We start from the raw sequence: 15,801 nt of genomic DNA, 5'->3' as shown, positions 1-15,801 counted from the left end.
TTTTCCTGGGAAATACTATTCAAAGGGCCTCACATGGGTCAGTGATGAGAGAGAGGTGTAACCTCTATTTTCCTATTCTCTGTCATGTGTGTGTTAAGCTGCTGTCCCCAGGGAAGAGTTTTTCATCATCATTGTGTCACCTGGCATATTTGATGTGACTGAGACTCAGAAGTGTAAGCTGATCCGGTTCTCTGTTTCAGGGTCACATCAAAGGCTACATCTCCCATCAGCATCAGAAACTGGTTGTGAGCAAACAGAACCCTTTCCCTCCACTGTCCACCGTGTGCTGACGGCCAGGGCTGCAGGTGGGCTGCAGTCCTGCTCCAGCTGTCCACTGTAGCCAGCCCAAGCCTTTGGTGCTTCCCGGGACTACTGAGGCAGTCACCATCATGAGTGTCTACCCATGCTCTCCACGGTCCTAACTCAGGCCAGCTTTGCCAAGACCTGGAATCCTTTTTCTGGATGGACAAACACCCCTGCTGCCGGCTGCTGCTTGTGAACTACCAGGAAGCAGGCAGCTGGGCTTCAGTTTATTTGTTGTTTATGGAGGCTGTCTTTGTAATATTTTGTAGCTTTATCTTTACAAAACACATTGTTTATTGTATGTTATATGATATGTCTATTTTCATATGCAGAATCTGAGCAATTTGTCAGCTCAAAGTGGTTGGTTAACTTGACGTTTCTTTTTAAAAAGGGGAATTTGGGGCCTGGAGGGATGGTTCAGCGGTTAAGAACAATTACTACCCTATCAGAGGACCTGGGTTTGGTTCCCAGCACCCGCATGGCAGCTCACAACCATCTAGAACTCCAGTTCTAGGGGATCCGATGCCCTCATCTGGCCTCTGTGGGCTCCTGTACATGTGTGCACGTAAATTCACTCAGGCACACAGACACACATAAATAAATACATCTTTTTTAGAAAAGCGGAATTTAGTGTGATACAAGTTTTTCAGCTCTGACTTATTTCTTGACTGTTGTGAAGGCTGCGGGCCTAGGACCAAGGCCCTGCAGTAGGGCTCTGGTAACGGCCTCTGCTGAGCTGCAGTTGGCCGTGCTCTGCCTGTGTCCCTTTTCCCGCGGCCACTGTGCTGTCAGACCCTCACTCTGCAGCTGCATCTAACTTCACCACTGTAGAGACCCTTCCTCCGGCCTCAGCCGAAGTTTCTCCCGCCGCACTGGAAACATCCCTGTTTCTCAGAGTGCGTTTCCTCCGTGGTGGTGCTGCTTGCACGCTTGTTGTTTTGTGTCATTTGTTTGTTTATTGAGGTGGGGTCCTTCGACATAGCCTGGCTGGAGCTCTGTGTAGACCGTGCTGGTAGAACACGATGCTCTTCTCGCCTCTGCGTCCCCTCCAAGGGCTTGGGTGTGTGCCTGTGGGAGGCTTACAGTCCCCTTGTCGATGAGGAGTACACTAAGGAGGACAGGCTAGCTATCTAAGGTGTCGTGTTCAGAAGCTGTCCTCGTGCAGATGAGCTGTCGGGGAGCCTCTGTGTCCTCCATGGGGGCACAGAGAGCAGGACTTGCCTGTATGTGGCTGCTTCCTCAGCATCCTCCTGCAGCGGCAAAACCACCCAGCACCCCGAGATTGCCCAGATCTGAAGCCTGGTCAGCACTTGGTGGGGTTGGCCTCTGCTCCACGTGATGGGGAGTATGGTCCTGGGGGCTAGAAGGTGGCTCACTCCTGTGATAGGTGTGACACACGGCTCAGTGGGATGTGGGCGGACAGCTCGGGTTCTCCTTGTGGCAGCTGACGCTGGGTTCCAGGACGGGGCCAAAGGAAGTGGTCCCTTGTGTGGCCTTGGGTTGTGAGCTGTACCACTTTCCGGCTGAGAACACCACCTAAGCCACACACTGGCTGCGGAGCAGTGTGTCCGTGGGCTGTATGCCCCTGGTCATGCCCACCCAGCAGCCCAGTGTGCAGAGAAGCTGTCTGGCAGTGGAGATGGCCCCTAGCTGGCAGAGCTGGTGAGCCCCACCAGGGCTGGGCTTGCCTTCCTATCTCCTTTGTGTACGTGTCTGGCACTGTCCTCATGCAGAGCTATTATGCAAAACTGACCCTGCTCTTCAGCAGGGTGCTTAAGTACCCCCAACTTCTGATAAAGTGTTATCCTTGCAATGACTCAAACATTGACGTTCCTATGAGCATCCTGGATCTCAGTCTTTTGAGTTTAGTAGCAACAGAATCAAATTTTCAGGTGTCTCCAGGTAGTTTATTAAAAGTGACATCCCAAGTCAAACATGGATGGTTCAAAGTGGTAAACAGTTGAACCCGGCAGTTAAAGAAATGACCTCTGTGTAGCATCTTTGTATGTTGTCTCGAGTCCTGTGTGTGGAGTTGTGGTTTCTGGGCACACAGACCCATATGTTACTGTGGCTAGTTTACATCAACATTCAAATGCTCACACCCAGTTCTTGCCTAGGGGCACACTAGTCTGGCCTCTTATAATTTATATTTTGAGACAAGGTCTTACTCTGCAGCCTAGGTTGTCTCCACACTTGGGACCTTCCTGTCTCGGCCTCTCAAGTCCTGGGACTAAAGGCAGGGTCACATCATCACAGCCACACTCCTCTCAGAGATGAGGGTACCAAGGCACAGCCTTGACCACCACATGACTGAGCTGAGAGGTTCCAGCACTCCCTGGAACCTGCTGAGGGGCTTTTCTTCACCTAGAGTGTCTAAGTACAGCCTTATCAGGAGGCCCACGGTTGTCTTCCAACTAAACCTGCTTCTCTCTCCCAACAGTGAGCCATGCACCATCAGAATTAGGCTGCCTTTGCTGTCTCACTGGTAATTCTGAGATGCCTCTGTCCCAGAGATGTCTGTTCCAGTGTGTGTCAGACCACCTATGACAACCACATGCATTCACAGCCCCTCACCGCTCAGTAACTCAGCTGGTTTATGACTGACACTGATTTTATTTAACATACCCATTTTTTTTTCCCCCTTAAGGCCTCTGGTTAGATAAAAAATTACCCAGGAAACTCCCTGCCAGCTAGCTTTCATGGTGCTGGATGGTGCTGTGCCAGCTGCAGCAGAGCAAAGGCATCAGTGGTCTCAACCCAGTGCTGGACCCCAGTCCACAACACTGACGTGCCAGCCAAGATGTGCCCACTGGTACAGTCATGGCATGGCTACCGTGGGATAGTTAACTGCTTTCTGGTCGAGTTTGAGGCCTGCTCCACAGGAGGGATTTCATGCTTGGAACTATAATCTTGGCCAAAAGCTCCTGGCTGGGGCGGTCACAGGCCCTAGGGTAGAAGCTGCTATTGTTACTTTGCTAAACAGCCGTGTTAAAAATCGTCTTCTAAGTATTTGTGTTTACACCCATAGATCTGGACCGTTCTCCAGCTTGGCCAGAGAAACTTCTTTTTATAATAGGCAGCAGTTAATGCAAAGATACATAACTGGTCCCAGTGGCTGAGAAAGGGGGACTGAGCGTTCAGTCCTGAGTGCAGTATCCTAATGAGCTCTCCCCATCCCCTCACACCCTCACCTCCAAGGCCCAGGGGACTTTGTGGAAGAGAAGCAGGAAGAATAGACAAGCTGAAAAGTGGTGGGGAGCGCCATGAGACGCTCAATCCGGACATACATGATGAGTTCACTTCCAGACTCACAGCAGCTGTAGTGACCTGTTCAAGACTGCACCAGGTCAGGCCAGACGAGATTCTTGCCTAGATGGGGTGGGTGGGTCATGCTCCATGCCCCACTCCTTGCTGAGGCGCTATTGGCAGTTGACAGCTGCTGGGGGAGGCACTCCAGTGGACTGCCCCCCACCACACCCAGAGCTGGCTGGAGCTAGCTTCGCGGGCTCTAGCGGTGAGATGATCTCCCCTGACTCCCCATCGTAACACATATGCATGGGAGGTAGCACTACCGGGACTTACTGGTCCATCAGGAAAAGACATGAGGGGAATATAAGGCGGGCAGCAGAAGGGAAACGGGGCAGCGACGTGGCCGTGTTTCATTGTGTGTGTGTATGGAATTCCTAAGAATAAAGGAAAGTTTAAAGTTCCAAGGAAAGAGACATCGCCTTCCAATGTTAACAGAATCTGACCACCTCTTAGCCACGTTGTTGGATTTCAGTTACTTCATGATCTGTTTAAACCACATCGAGTATCTTGGGACTGTGGTGAGGAGGAACACGTGTGACTGCCCTGGTGGCAGCAAACCCAGGATCCCCGTGAGGAACCAGGTCCCCTTGTGTTCTCGGGTCACCACACTCCCCTCCACCCAAGGCCCAGTCACCACGCTGCCCTTCTCACAGCTTGTTCTTGTTGTGACAGTCACATTCAGGGTCTGTCCACATTCCTCCCCACCCACCTGTGTGACCGGAAGCATCATGGGTGTGGTATCCAGGTCTGTGCCATTGAGCGTCCAGCCGCTGAGGACACCCTCTGTTCCAGGGATGAGGACATGCTCGGCAAAGTCCCTCTCTGGGACGCAGACAGGGAGCCCTGAGCTGGGACAGTGCAAGGGTTTCTCTAGTTCCAGCAGTGCGAGGTCATTCTCCCCTGACTCCTTATCGTAGCGCATGTGCACGTGAGTGCTCTTGATCCCAATCCTCTGGGCAGCATCTGAAATCATGAGCAACCAACCGAGTTAGTCTCCAGGAACTGATTTCTCAATGTAACCCTGATGGGGGAGAGGCAGTGTTCTTCTGGGACTTGAATGCAGATCACAGCATGGGCCGGGTCAACTCATATCCCTGGCCTCTTCACACTGTCCTCTAAAAGAGTCAGATTTTTATTCTGGAACACAGGACAGCATGGGGGCTGGTTAGAAAGCAGGAAGCGGTGAAGAGGAACGTCGCCAGGCCAGTCTGAACATGGCCGCTCGGGACTTACCATCACGGGGTTAGTTCTTTCAGGGTGAGTCTGGGCCTGGGTGTTTAAGGATAAAGAGTGAGACATGCTCACTTCAAAGCTCACATTGGCTGTTGAGCACAGCCATAGCTGATGATGGGAACTTCCCAGTGGGGAGAAATGATTGTCCAGGCTTTAGAGATGGAAAATGAGATACAGATATGTCCCGAGATGATCCAGGGTTGCAGCCCAAGATCATAGGGAGGAGGGATTTGAACCCAGCTCCTCTGGCTCTCAGCCAGCCCTCCTTGTCCAGGTGGTTGCTCTACTGCTGCGATTTGGCCTGTGCTGGATGCTACTTAGCATTGGCTCACTGTGTCCACATTCTACTAGGTATGTCTTCTTTTGTATATGCATGTGATTTTACAGCTACCTCGGTGTTACTGAAGCTATTTCATGTCTTGCTTTAGAAACAAAATTTCTAGTTGAAAAATTTCCATGTTATTCCTGTTGGATTATTCTTTTTATTTATAATGAGATCTTATAACATTCATGAAAGAAATACTTACTTGCTTTGACACTAATGTTGTTGTGTAGTAATGAGCACTTTGCTGTGGTCAACACGAAGTCCTCCTGGATTAAAACACCACCACAGAAGTCCTTTCCTTTGGAATCTGTTAACTTGACCTTTAAAAAACAGAAAATGGCTGTTAGCGGCCAGTGTAAGACTAGAGAGCAGTAAAGCTGAGTGGCCAGTGTAAGACTAGAGAGCAGTAAAGCTGAGTGGCCAGTGTAAGACTAGAGAGCAGTAAAGCTGAGTGGCCAGTGTAAGACTAGAGAGCAGTAAAGCTGAGTGGCAGTCGGGGGCACCAGGGACAGTCAGTCAGCGTCCACAGCGCACTGTTTCTTCAGCGCTCTGACACCTCAGCCAAGGTTCAAGGAAGTGACAGCTGTCAGATTTCCCTCCCCCTGGAACAAGGAAAGCAGACAGATTTGAAGGGCTGGTCACCAGGGACCGTGATCTTCCAGGGGCCAGCGCTTTGTGACTCCCAAGTTTGCATGGCGCAGTTCAGGAAGGGTAACTCGGGCAGAGTCCAGGGTGGCGAGGGCCTGGAGAGCACCAGGAGACACAGTGGCTACAGTTGTAGGGTGGATCCTAAAGGGTCGACTGGGGAGCTGCAGGCTCTCCTGGTTTTCAGGGGTCATATTGAGCATGTGAAGAGAAACTACTTAAGGCCAGGGAAGCTTACCCTAAAGGGTTAGAGGGGACAGTTCTGGGGCCCATGAAGGCTGCAATAGTGTTCTATACCAGCCAGTTGAAAATGTGGCCAAGCATTTGGTAGAACACAGTAGGGTCTTGTCTTTGTAGGGAAAGCTAGAGAACCAACCCAGAACACTGCACTGGCCTTCCCCAGGAAAGCCTAAAAGCAAGCTGTAATTGGATTAAGCTGTTCCCAGGTATCCTAACCATGGTCCAGAGCATCACTGAAGTTTATTTATAGAGCATAAAGCTTTCTGTAACTAATTGATTATAGTTCTGCAATTCGCTAATAGTCACCAGGCAGAAAAATAACACATGACTATGTTCCATATTGAGGAGAAAAATCAACCAAGCTGACTCAGAATTGTTAGGTGCAGACAGGATGATGGAGCTGACTCAGAACTGTTAGGTGCAGGCAGGATGATGGAGCTGACTCAGAACTGTTAGGTGCAGGCAGGATGATGGAGCTGACTCAAAACTGTTAGGTGCAGGCAGGACGATGGAGCAGCAATTATTATTCCAGAACCCCAGAGAAATAAGCAGAGACAAAGCAGAGAAAAGGTTTAAGTTGTATGTAGATGATGACTACAGGGTGTGGGTTGTGGGATTCACATCAGATTACATGCAGCAGATTAAGACAGAGAGGAGCCTGAAACCTTACCCACCCCAACCATGTTCACACTCCCAGGTCTAGCTGGGGTCATGCACAGCCTGATAAATGTTAGTTCTATCTTCCTTTTGCAGCACATGGAGACTGTTACAAAAGTCCACAACTGGTCAAAATACAGAGAATCAACGGCTGTGGGGTCCCCAGACATAATCGATACATCTTCAATGCAGCCCCTATACCTAAGGCCCAGGGGAATTTCAGGAAAGAGGTGGAAAAAATAAAAACACCCAGACCAGGATGCCTGTTGTGAGATAAAGTGTTCTAGACACAACAGGGAAGCTACATCCATAAAATCTCAGTAGTGCAGTTGCTAAACAAGACATGCATAATGACAGCACCAGCTGACGTGCTAATGTGGGTGGAGAAATTTCACAAAGCCCCACCCTTAAAGAACAGCCCATTGATGAGTACTGAGAAAGGAAGAATCGGTTTTCTCCAGGGACGAGCCCCCTAATAGGTTATCCCATGTGGTCAGCCCTAAACACACGGACCTATGAGGTGTGTGTTCCCCCAACTCCCTCTCAAATTCATGACCTCTTCCTCGCTACACACACACACACACACACACACACACACACACACACACTACTGAGTCCATTTGATGTTGCTCATATATATATATATACATATAGAGAAAAGGGAAATTTGACATATTTTATATTTATAAATACTTAGTATATATTTGGATTGAATTAAAACATTACAATTATTGATTTGGATTGAATTAAAACATTACAATTATTGTCCCCTGTTTTTACTTATATTAGTGTGACTACCGGAAACTTCTTAGCTGCCTGCATGGTGAGTACCATACCCTTCTGAACAAGGCTGCTCTATGGGACATTAAGATCTAGAGGTCAAAGGCTGTCATGGTGACCCAAATGGTGAACAAGGTGGCACACAGGGACATCAAAGCCAAGATGGGGCATAAAACCACGAGACAAAGCAAGACCCGTGTGGCCGGGTCACAAGCAGAGCAAGCGAAGACTAAATTAGTGACCAGGTAGCTGAGACCTACAGTGCGTGGCATGGAGCTGGGGACAGGGAGAAGTTCTATATATTAATCACATCGCTCTAGATAGGACTGATACCTGCCCAGAGCGACTGTCCCGAATGCTTCAGTTCTAAGTCAGTCAGTGGACAAGGAGAGCAAAGAGAAATGCGAGGTGAAACGGAGCAGCTTGGAGTCCAGGCCAGGGAGTGGTGGGGGAGGTGTGTGTGGATCAGAGGCTGTGCACAGATAACCATGTTCCTGGGACCGGGCCATGGCACAAGGCATAGCCTGGTGGCTGTAACCAATGCACACTTCTAAGGTGGAGCAAGTGCCGTAGAGGGCCGAGCTTGTGCTCCAGGAGAACCCATGGAGCTCAGGAAAGAGTTTGTTCCCAATTCCCTTGGTCTTCATCCATTTTGGGCCAGAAAGGGGAAATGACAGATGGAGTTTGTAACAGGACAGAAGTTGTTAGCAGATGCTGTTACCTGCCACGGGAAGCTAGGTGGATCCTGGCCGTCTTTTTCCAGTGTCCTGATGTGTTTGGAAGTCAGGGCCCCACAGGCACATTTGTCTTCGTTTGCGGTGGCAACATGAGAAGAAAATCAGTGTTTTCCGAGTGGATGTGGGATCTACCGTGGTGGTAGCCAGAAGTCTCATCTGAATGCTGGCAGACTCGAGGTCATTGGTGGACATGGGGAGCAAGGCAAAGCTGAACTGCCAGCTCCCAGGCTTATTTAGGGGGCGGTTTGGATAACAGAGTCATGGGCCTCCTGACACAAAGCACTTCCGGCACTCTGGTTGCTCTAATGTGGAGGCCAGAACCCCGAGTCAGCAATTACATCCCACTAACCACGGCACTCCACCCCGTAACTGGGAGGAGGAAGGAAGGGGCCGTGGAGGGTGAGATGGCCCGCCTCTGTAGGAACTCACCACTTGGACTGCATGATTTGCGGTCCGTTCCCAGCTTGTAGCCCTTTGCACAGCTGCACATGTAGGAAGACTGCCCTGGATGGCAGAAGTGCTGGCACCCGTCGGTCCTCTCGAGGTGACACTCGTTTTTAGCTGAAAGGGAAGAGAAAGCTAAAACCAGCCATGCTGATGTGGAATGGTCAGTGTTGTTGTCTCCTTGTGCGTGGGTCTGGCTCGCCTGGCCCAGTGTTGCTTGTATGTTACATGTACATAAATAAATAAATAAATAAATAAGTAAGTAAGTAAGTAAGTAAATAAATAAATAAATAAATGAATGAATGAATGGATGAATGAATGAATAAATAAATAAATAATAAAAACATGGAGCTACATCCACAGTCCTCACTCTCCCCCGCTTGCCAGTTTCCATATAAAGCTTCCCACACTCAAGTGTCCCAGGTATGTCCATGGAGACACAGTGAGATGGCGCCTCTGTTCAGCCTCAGGAAGAGTCACCCCCAGTCCTGGACATCTGACTGGTATCGCATCTATGTCCCTAGCTGTTTCCTTTCCCACTGCAAAGGCTGCAGTCTTTGGATTGTTCCTTCAAAGAGCAGAAAGGGGACCAAGAGGTGGGTCAGAGACCAGTGTAGGCAGCGGAGCGGCTGAGGTGAGACACCCATAATGCATTGCCCGGGAGGTGGTGGTGTGGGAATCTGGAGTTGGGAGCAAAGATCTGGGCTGAAGAGCCTTTTCTCCCAGAGAGCTGCTTCTGAGCTACAGTCACAGGAAGAGTGGCATGCATTTCTTTCTGTTGTTGACAATTATCAGGAATTCATTCCCTTGGCCCCATGAGGTCATTTGCATTGTGCATTTAAGGACTTTTCTTAGTCAGGCCTTGTGGTACAGGTGTCTATCACAGCTGCTCTGAAGCCTGAGAGGGGAGGATCATTAGGACTGAGGCCTGCCTGGACTATATAGCAAGTTCCTTTATTTTTATTTTTTATGTAGAGGGGTGTTTTGCCTATATGTGTCTGTGTACCGTATGGGTGCAGCACCCACAGAGGCCAGAGCAGGTGTTAGATCCCCTGGGACTGGAGTTATAGAAGGTTGTGAGCTGCCATGTGGGTGCTGGGAATCAAACCGGGAAGAGCAGCCCATCCCATATATTGAGACCCTGATCAAAAATAGAAAGTAAAAAGGACTGGAGATGTAGCTCGGTGGGAGAGTGTGCCTGCCTGTGTGAGACCCTACATTCAAACCCTACAGCTTTAGAAGGGGGTAGTGGGCTATTTACTTATGAAGCTTTGCTTTGCTTTTTCTCTCTCTAGAGTATCCCTGACTGGCATGCCAGTCCGACACATCTGTGGGCACCCCTTCCAACTTGTGTGCAGATTGTGGATTGGGGGGGATGGTTGGGAAGGGGGAGAAAAGGAGACCCTATGCTATGAAAATTTCAAGAGGGCTAGGGCTGGACAGTGGGTCACAGAGTGCAGCCAGCACCTGTGGCATGATTTCTAGGGGTGGGGTGGAATAGGGGAACCAAGGAGTCCCCTGAGATGAGTGTATCAAAGTTCCCAGGGCACCCTTTCCTGCCTGAGCAAGCTGCTCTCCCAGCGAGCCCCATCCTTGGTTGAGAGTGGGTGGAGCCTCCTCCATTGCGCAGCTCTTGCCCTCCCCCATCCTGGGTTGAGAGTGGGCGGAGCCTCCCCCATTGCACAGCTCTTGCCCTCCCCCACCCTGGGTTGAGAGTGGGTGGAGCCTCCCCATCACGGGTTGAGAGTGGGCGGAGCCTCCCCATCCTGGGTTGAGAGTGGGTGGAGCCTCCCCATCACGGGTTGAGAGTGGGCGGAGCCTCACCCATTGCGCAGTTCTTGCCCTCGTAGCCAGGGGAGCACGTGCAGCTGTAGTTGCGGATGTAGTCCTTGCATATCCCGTTGTTGAGGCAGGGCTGGGAGATGCATGGAGAACCTCCTATGGAAGCAGAAGGGCCTCTGAGCATGCACTGTGGACTCCTTGAGTCAGGACCATCCTAAGCTTGCTCCACTAGGGAAGAGGAGATCAAGTTCCGGGTGCTTCCTGTCCCATTGGGTGTCATGTGCCCCCAACCCCCGTCTCTCACCATTATTATCACGCACCCCAAGATCTTCCACTCATTTCAAAGTGCGTCCTTGCTTTCACCCACCCTGTCTTCTCCATTCACTTTCATTCTCTTTCTGTTCACACCTACCCCATGCTCTTCCTGAGGATAGCTTACAGAGCAGCTCCCAAGACAAACATCTGGGTTACAGCTGCAGTTCTCAAATCTGGCCCATCTCCTGGCTGACAGCATGCCCTTCCCAGATGTAGGATGAGCTATGAGGTGAAGTAGGGCTCCTGTCTGTTTTCTGAACCTCAGCTGCCTAGGAACTCACAGACATCAACACAATGAAACCAGAGGCCTCACTGTGGTCTTGTTAGTGGGAGCCTGGGGACCAGTGCCCTTCCCCGGGCAGACAGCAGGTCCCAGGAACCACAAGTTTAGAATGTGAATCCATGGGCCCCAGTGGAGACTGTCCTGAGTCTCAGCCCAGGCCAGAAAGCTGAGAACGCACTTACCATTGTACTGTTTCCAGAATCTTTCCTGCCAAAGCAAAAGGTAAGAACATTACCGTGGGGTCTTTCTGTATTCAATCTACCATGGATGGACTCAGGGGTAAGAAAACATGGGTTTTACTCACTCATCTGGAGGATGTGGACTTTTTCTGTGTGATTTAACAGCCTGTTTACATTGAACAGGAGTGGAATACTACCAGGCTACTTACCGTGTCTCATGGAGAGGGAGGATGTTGTGTGTGAGGACACAAAGCTAGCTACAGCGCCTCCTTCCTGGCTGCTTTCTACCTCACTCTACAGAAATGCCTGGCGATTGTCTGAAATCCCCGTCTTTTTTAAAGTTATAAGTTTAAAGGTTCGTGGGGGAGGCTGGAGTGGGACATCCACATGAGCTACTCAGGCGTGTGGTGTGTCCCCAAACCATACTCGAACTTCCTAATGATGTGTGGGTGACGTCATGATCACTCTTCCCCTCACTCAGGAAATCAGCAAATTGAAATTTAGGGTGGGCTACTTTAAAAACTTTTATTAAATGACAGATGGGCTGTTTCAGAAGGATCCTCTATACTGTATGAATCTTTAAGAAACTATAACTAAAAAAAAATTTAAACACTCTATGGATATGTTTTATTCACAACCAATTTTAAATATTGCTACATTAACGTGTAAAACTACTTCAGTGCTATAGAGATTGAACTAGAACTGCACGCTAGACCAGCCCTCCACCACCGCGCCTCGCCCCAGCCTGGGGGATTGTTATTAAATATTTTACAGCTATATTCTGAAGTACTTACATGAAAATAGTCACCGTTCCCTAAGTTTTGGCTCCCTTTCTCTGTCTTCTGATAATCTTATGAGTAATTAAAAATGCCAAATGCTTACCTGATTGTTAGTGTCCGTGCATGTGTGAGAAAAGGATTCACCTAATCCAGACCATGGATTATGGAAATTTCTCTCTCTCTCTCTCTCTCCCCCCGTGTGTGTGTGTGTGTGTGTGTGTGTGTGTGTGTGTGTGTGTGTGTGTGTGTAAGGGAAGAGTTTTGTCTTTCTAAAATTCTCCCAACATGTGCCAACAGTGGATTTTGGCAATTTGGTTATGATGTGGTGGGCAGGCCTCCCCAGCTAGGTAGCCCAGCAGAAGGAGTCTAGAGTGTGGTCCCCACCTGCTGCTGAGGCCCGCTTGCTCTCACCTCTAAGTCTGCCTTCTCATCTGTGAAGTCAGCCTCACACCAACCCCACCACAGGAAATGGGCGAATTAAACCTGTTCCCTGAGACAGCTGGGCCCGAACAATTAGAAAGCACGCGTGCCCTGTGGGGCTCGCGGGGGCTTGCGGGGGGGCCTGTGGGGCTCATGGGGGCTCACGTACAGTCACGACATCATCTTCAAACACTTCTCTCGCTTCCTCATACTTGCAGATTTCCTCATAGCATTCCTTTTCCAAGTTGCCCTCGAAGATTTCTTCCAGGAGATAAGAACCAGCACGTCTCCATCTCACCAGAACTTTGTTTGCCTCCGAGGCTGGAAGAAACACTGCGGGTGGGGGGTGGGGGTGCAGCAGTGTGAGCGGGAGCCCTCTCTCACACGGTGCCTCGCCTCGGCTGGAGCATGCTGTTCCCTCCCGTTCAGCAGGGCCTGGTCTGTGCTCCTCGGGCCAGCTAGCTGGTCATTCCTATGCTGAGCATGTATTTTCTGTGTTGAGTGGGCGGATGACCCTTATGGGTTAGGCACACACACGGGCCCTGAGAGGCTGTGCTCAGTTAGCTGTGGTAGTTGAGTGTCCACACAGAAAGCATGATACGGGACAGGCACATCACTGCTCGCTTCAACATTATCTACACTGGTATTTTCCAATCTCGGTGTTGCAAAAATGCACCACCTGTGGACAGACCCATGGGATAAGTGCTTCACGGAGAGTGGGGAGTGTCTGTATGTGAACATCCAATAAAGGAATGTAAGGATGGAGTGGTTTCTCCATGGTGGGAAAGAGTCCTGAGCAGGCAGACCGAGACAGACACCTTTGGAGCATTTCACATGAGTGTGGGCCTCAGGCGAACTCCCTCAGACAGAGCTCAGATCTACAGAGTTCTCCTTCCTGCCTGTTCACAGGATAGTGTTGGGCTCTGAGCATCTCCTATCCATGCTGCCACCTTGGATACTTTGGGCAGTGGTCAGGGGAGAGGACGGTTTCCTCAGAGATGCACCACAGTTGGGTGTTAATGTGCCAAGATGCCTGTATCCACCCCAGGGACAGTGATGCTACCACAGGACTTAGAGACATAGCCCTGCTCATGAGGAGCACTCAGCTCACAGCACCTGTCTACAGAGCGAGGATAGGTACGCAAGCTGTCTTTCCCCCAGTATACAAGGTACCAAGAAGCCCCATTTGGCTAAAGTTGTGGCACATGTGGATCACAAAGCCTCAGCAGGCTCAGCCCGACAACAGTGATTTTTCTGAGAAACTTTGGTTGTGCTCAGGGGCCCAGGCCAGTGCTGAGAGCCAGGGGACAGGACTTGTCCGTGTGGGCTCCACCCTCACAGGGAGTTGGCATTGAGCAAACTGTTACACATGCAGTGACTGGTGACGAGGAACGTCAGGAGTGGATGGAGGGAGTGCGGGAGGCAGAGAGAGTAGGGACCTGGAACCACAGCTGAGCTGAGGAGCCGTGGGCTGCAGTCAGGGTGGGGGAAAGGAGGGCATGGACAGACAGAGGGCCCAGAAGAGACTCCCGGACGCTGGGATGGAGGCTTAGCTAACTCCAGGATGGAAAGAGCAACGTGAATCAAGGCTCAGGCTAGCTGTCCCCTGCAGTCCTTCGGCACAGAACAAGAACCCCAACATCTAGATGGACAGGCTACAGCCCAGCTTCGGCTAAGGGGTGCCCAGGCAGGTCTTGTCCTGTACGACTTAGGCTGTCCTTGGCTCGACAGGTCCCTGTCCCTTTCAGCAGCCCTTATCACATGGCAATGAGATCCATACCGACTTTCAGGAGGGAGAACGAGAACGTGGCTTGTCCTTTAGGACCCCTAGAGACAGTACCATCTATAGAACCATTGGGGCGGTACCAAGGAGGAGATGACTAGGTCTGGTGGTCCTAGCACTCGGGAGACTGAGGCAGGAGGATTGCCAAGAGCTGAAACTAGCCTGAACTACATAGTGAGTTCCAGACCAGCCTGGGCTATAGAATGAGGTCCCAGCTTTAAGAAAATGTTTTTATTTTATGTTCAAGCTATCTGTGTATTATTTCTCCTGCAGTTGTACATAAAATATTTTTACATTCGAAAAAAAGGACAAATACTATGGAATTGCATTACATGAAATATATAGGATATACAAAAAAAGAAAAAAGAAAATGTTTTTAAAAGAAAAAAACAGCAAGTGCCTACCTGAAAGCTCTGCCTGGTGCAGGACAAGGGTAAGGGTGAAGGCGAGGAGGAGGCCCCGGCGCAGCAAGACGCAGCCAGCCATGCTGACCCAGAGCCCGGCTGGCCCAGGCAGGGCAAAGTCTGCAGACAGGCAAAGTCCAGGGCCCCGGGAGGCCCAGTGGTCAACATGTGCCTCAGAACACATAGAGGGCTAGAGTGAGTGACCCGTGGACCTAGATGTCGATGGCTTGTGTAGGAGATGCACCCCCGTTATGTTCCCTTCCTGCATTTACTGTCAGCCAGGGTGGGAGGAAAAGGTAGACATGGAGGTGCAGGTGGCCTTCTTTCCCTGCAAGGCGCCATCCTGGGTCCGGACCCAGCAGTGAGTGGGAAGGACGCCACCACAAGGAATGTGTAGCCTTGCAAAGGAAGGGCATGGAGAACTGACAGGGGGAACGAGACAGTGACAGATGAACAGGGGCGGGAAAGCAGGGCAGGCGAGGTCTGAAGGCTGGTGGACAGCGTGTCTACCCCAGAATCAGCTTCTCCAGTCCATCCAGGATACAAAAAAACACTAAAGACATCTGGGGCTCACGTTCCTCAGCACTGGGAGGGGCATGGCCTCTGTGAAAGCCTCCTCCATCCGGAAGGAAGTCTTTTCTCTTGCCATTGGCTAGGTCTTGTTTCTGGATGAGGAGCAGAGCCGAGTGAGGAGGCTGCCTCTGCGCTCAGTCTAGAAACCATCATCATCATCTGTTCTGGGAATCCGTACTCTCATCACCAGTATCGCAGGGAACCTGGGTCCCCATCACACCCCAGGGAGCCTGTGCCCACATTACCAGCACCACAGGAAGCCAGAGCCACAAGGGGAGATGCCTCGCTAAATCTGGGGTTCCCATTCTTGGCCCCTGACACTCAGGATCTGGGTGCTGGCTTTTCTGTTTGCTTTGAAATTATTGGTGATTCTCTTAATGCTTGTAGTGGTGAGCAAGGTCTAATGTGATGTGCTCGTGAGTAAATTCCCTTTTCAGTGTCTACTCCGGTTCCCCATGAGCTGACCCCACACCCACACAGACTCTTGCACTTGTCTTTCTGTTGGTACGGGACCTGTGTGGGTGCTGACCTTGTCCTGGGGTTGTTGGAGACCAGGGAGTTCTTGTTCTTAAGAACAGACACAAAGTCCATCCATGGAGGTGGGTGAAAT

General features: G+C 50.6%; 2 protein-coding genes across 4 annotated transcripts in view; one reads left to right on the top strand and one right to left on the bottom strand.

Annotated features, from left to right (window-relative positions):
• The window catches only part of Pcid2 (PCI domain containing 2), a 29,795-nt gene extending 28,866 nt beyond the window's left edge, over positions 1-929 (top strand). For all 3 annotated transcript variants that reach the window (XM_052751688.1, XM_052751689.1, XM_052751690.1), the window contains one exon: positions 201-929. In XM_052751688.1, coding sequence (XP_052607648.1) covers positions 201-290 — 90 coding nt within the window. In that variant the 3' untranslated portion in view covers positions 291-929. The remainder of the gene's footprint in view (positions 1-200) is intronic.
• A 112-nt stretch (positions 930-1,041) lies between these two features.
• Positions 1,042-14,706, bottom strand: Proz (protein Z, vitamin K dependent plasma glycoprotein). Its single transcript, XM_052751691.1, has 8 exons — positions 14,619-14,706; positions 12,601-12,764; positions 11,236-11,260; positions 10,498-10,611; positions 8,659-8,790; positions 8,214-8,299; positions 5,373-5,490; positions 1,042-4,575 (listed from the first exon to the last, which is right to left on the bottom strand). The coding sequence occupies exons 1-8, from the start codon at positions 14,698-14,700 to the stop codon at positions 4,085-4,087; spliced, it is 1,212 nt and encodes a 403-aa protein (XP_052607651.1). The 5' UTR covers positions 14,701-14,706; the 3' UTR covers positions 1,042-4,084.
• Between the last annotated feature and the right edge of the window lie 1,095 nt (positions 14,707-15,801).

Source organism: Peromyscus californicus, unplaced genomic scaffold (genome assembly GCF_007827085.1).
Source record: "Peromyscus californicus insignis strain IS unplaced genomic scaffold, ASM782708v3 Scaffold_23__1_contigs__length_62951481, whole genome shotgun sequence".
In the NCBI taxonomy this organism is placed as follows: Eukaryota; Metazoa; Chordata; class Mammalia; order Rodentia; family Cricetidae; genus Peromyscus; species Peromyscus californicus.
The sequence above is the reverse complement of the archived record's forward strand: the minus strand, read 5'-3'. Positions and strand labels throughout refer to the sequence as shown.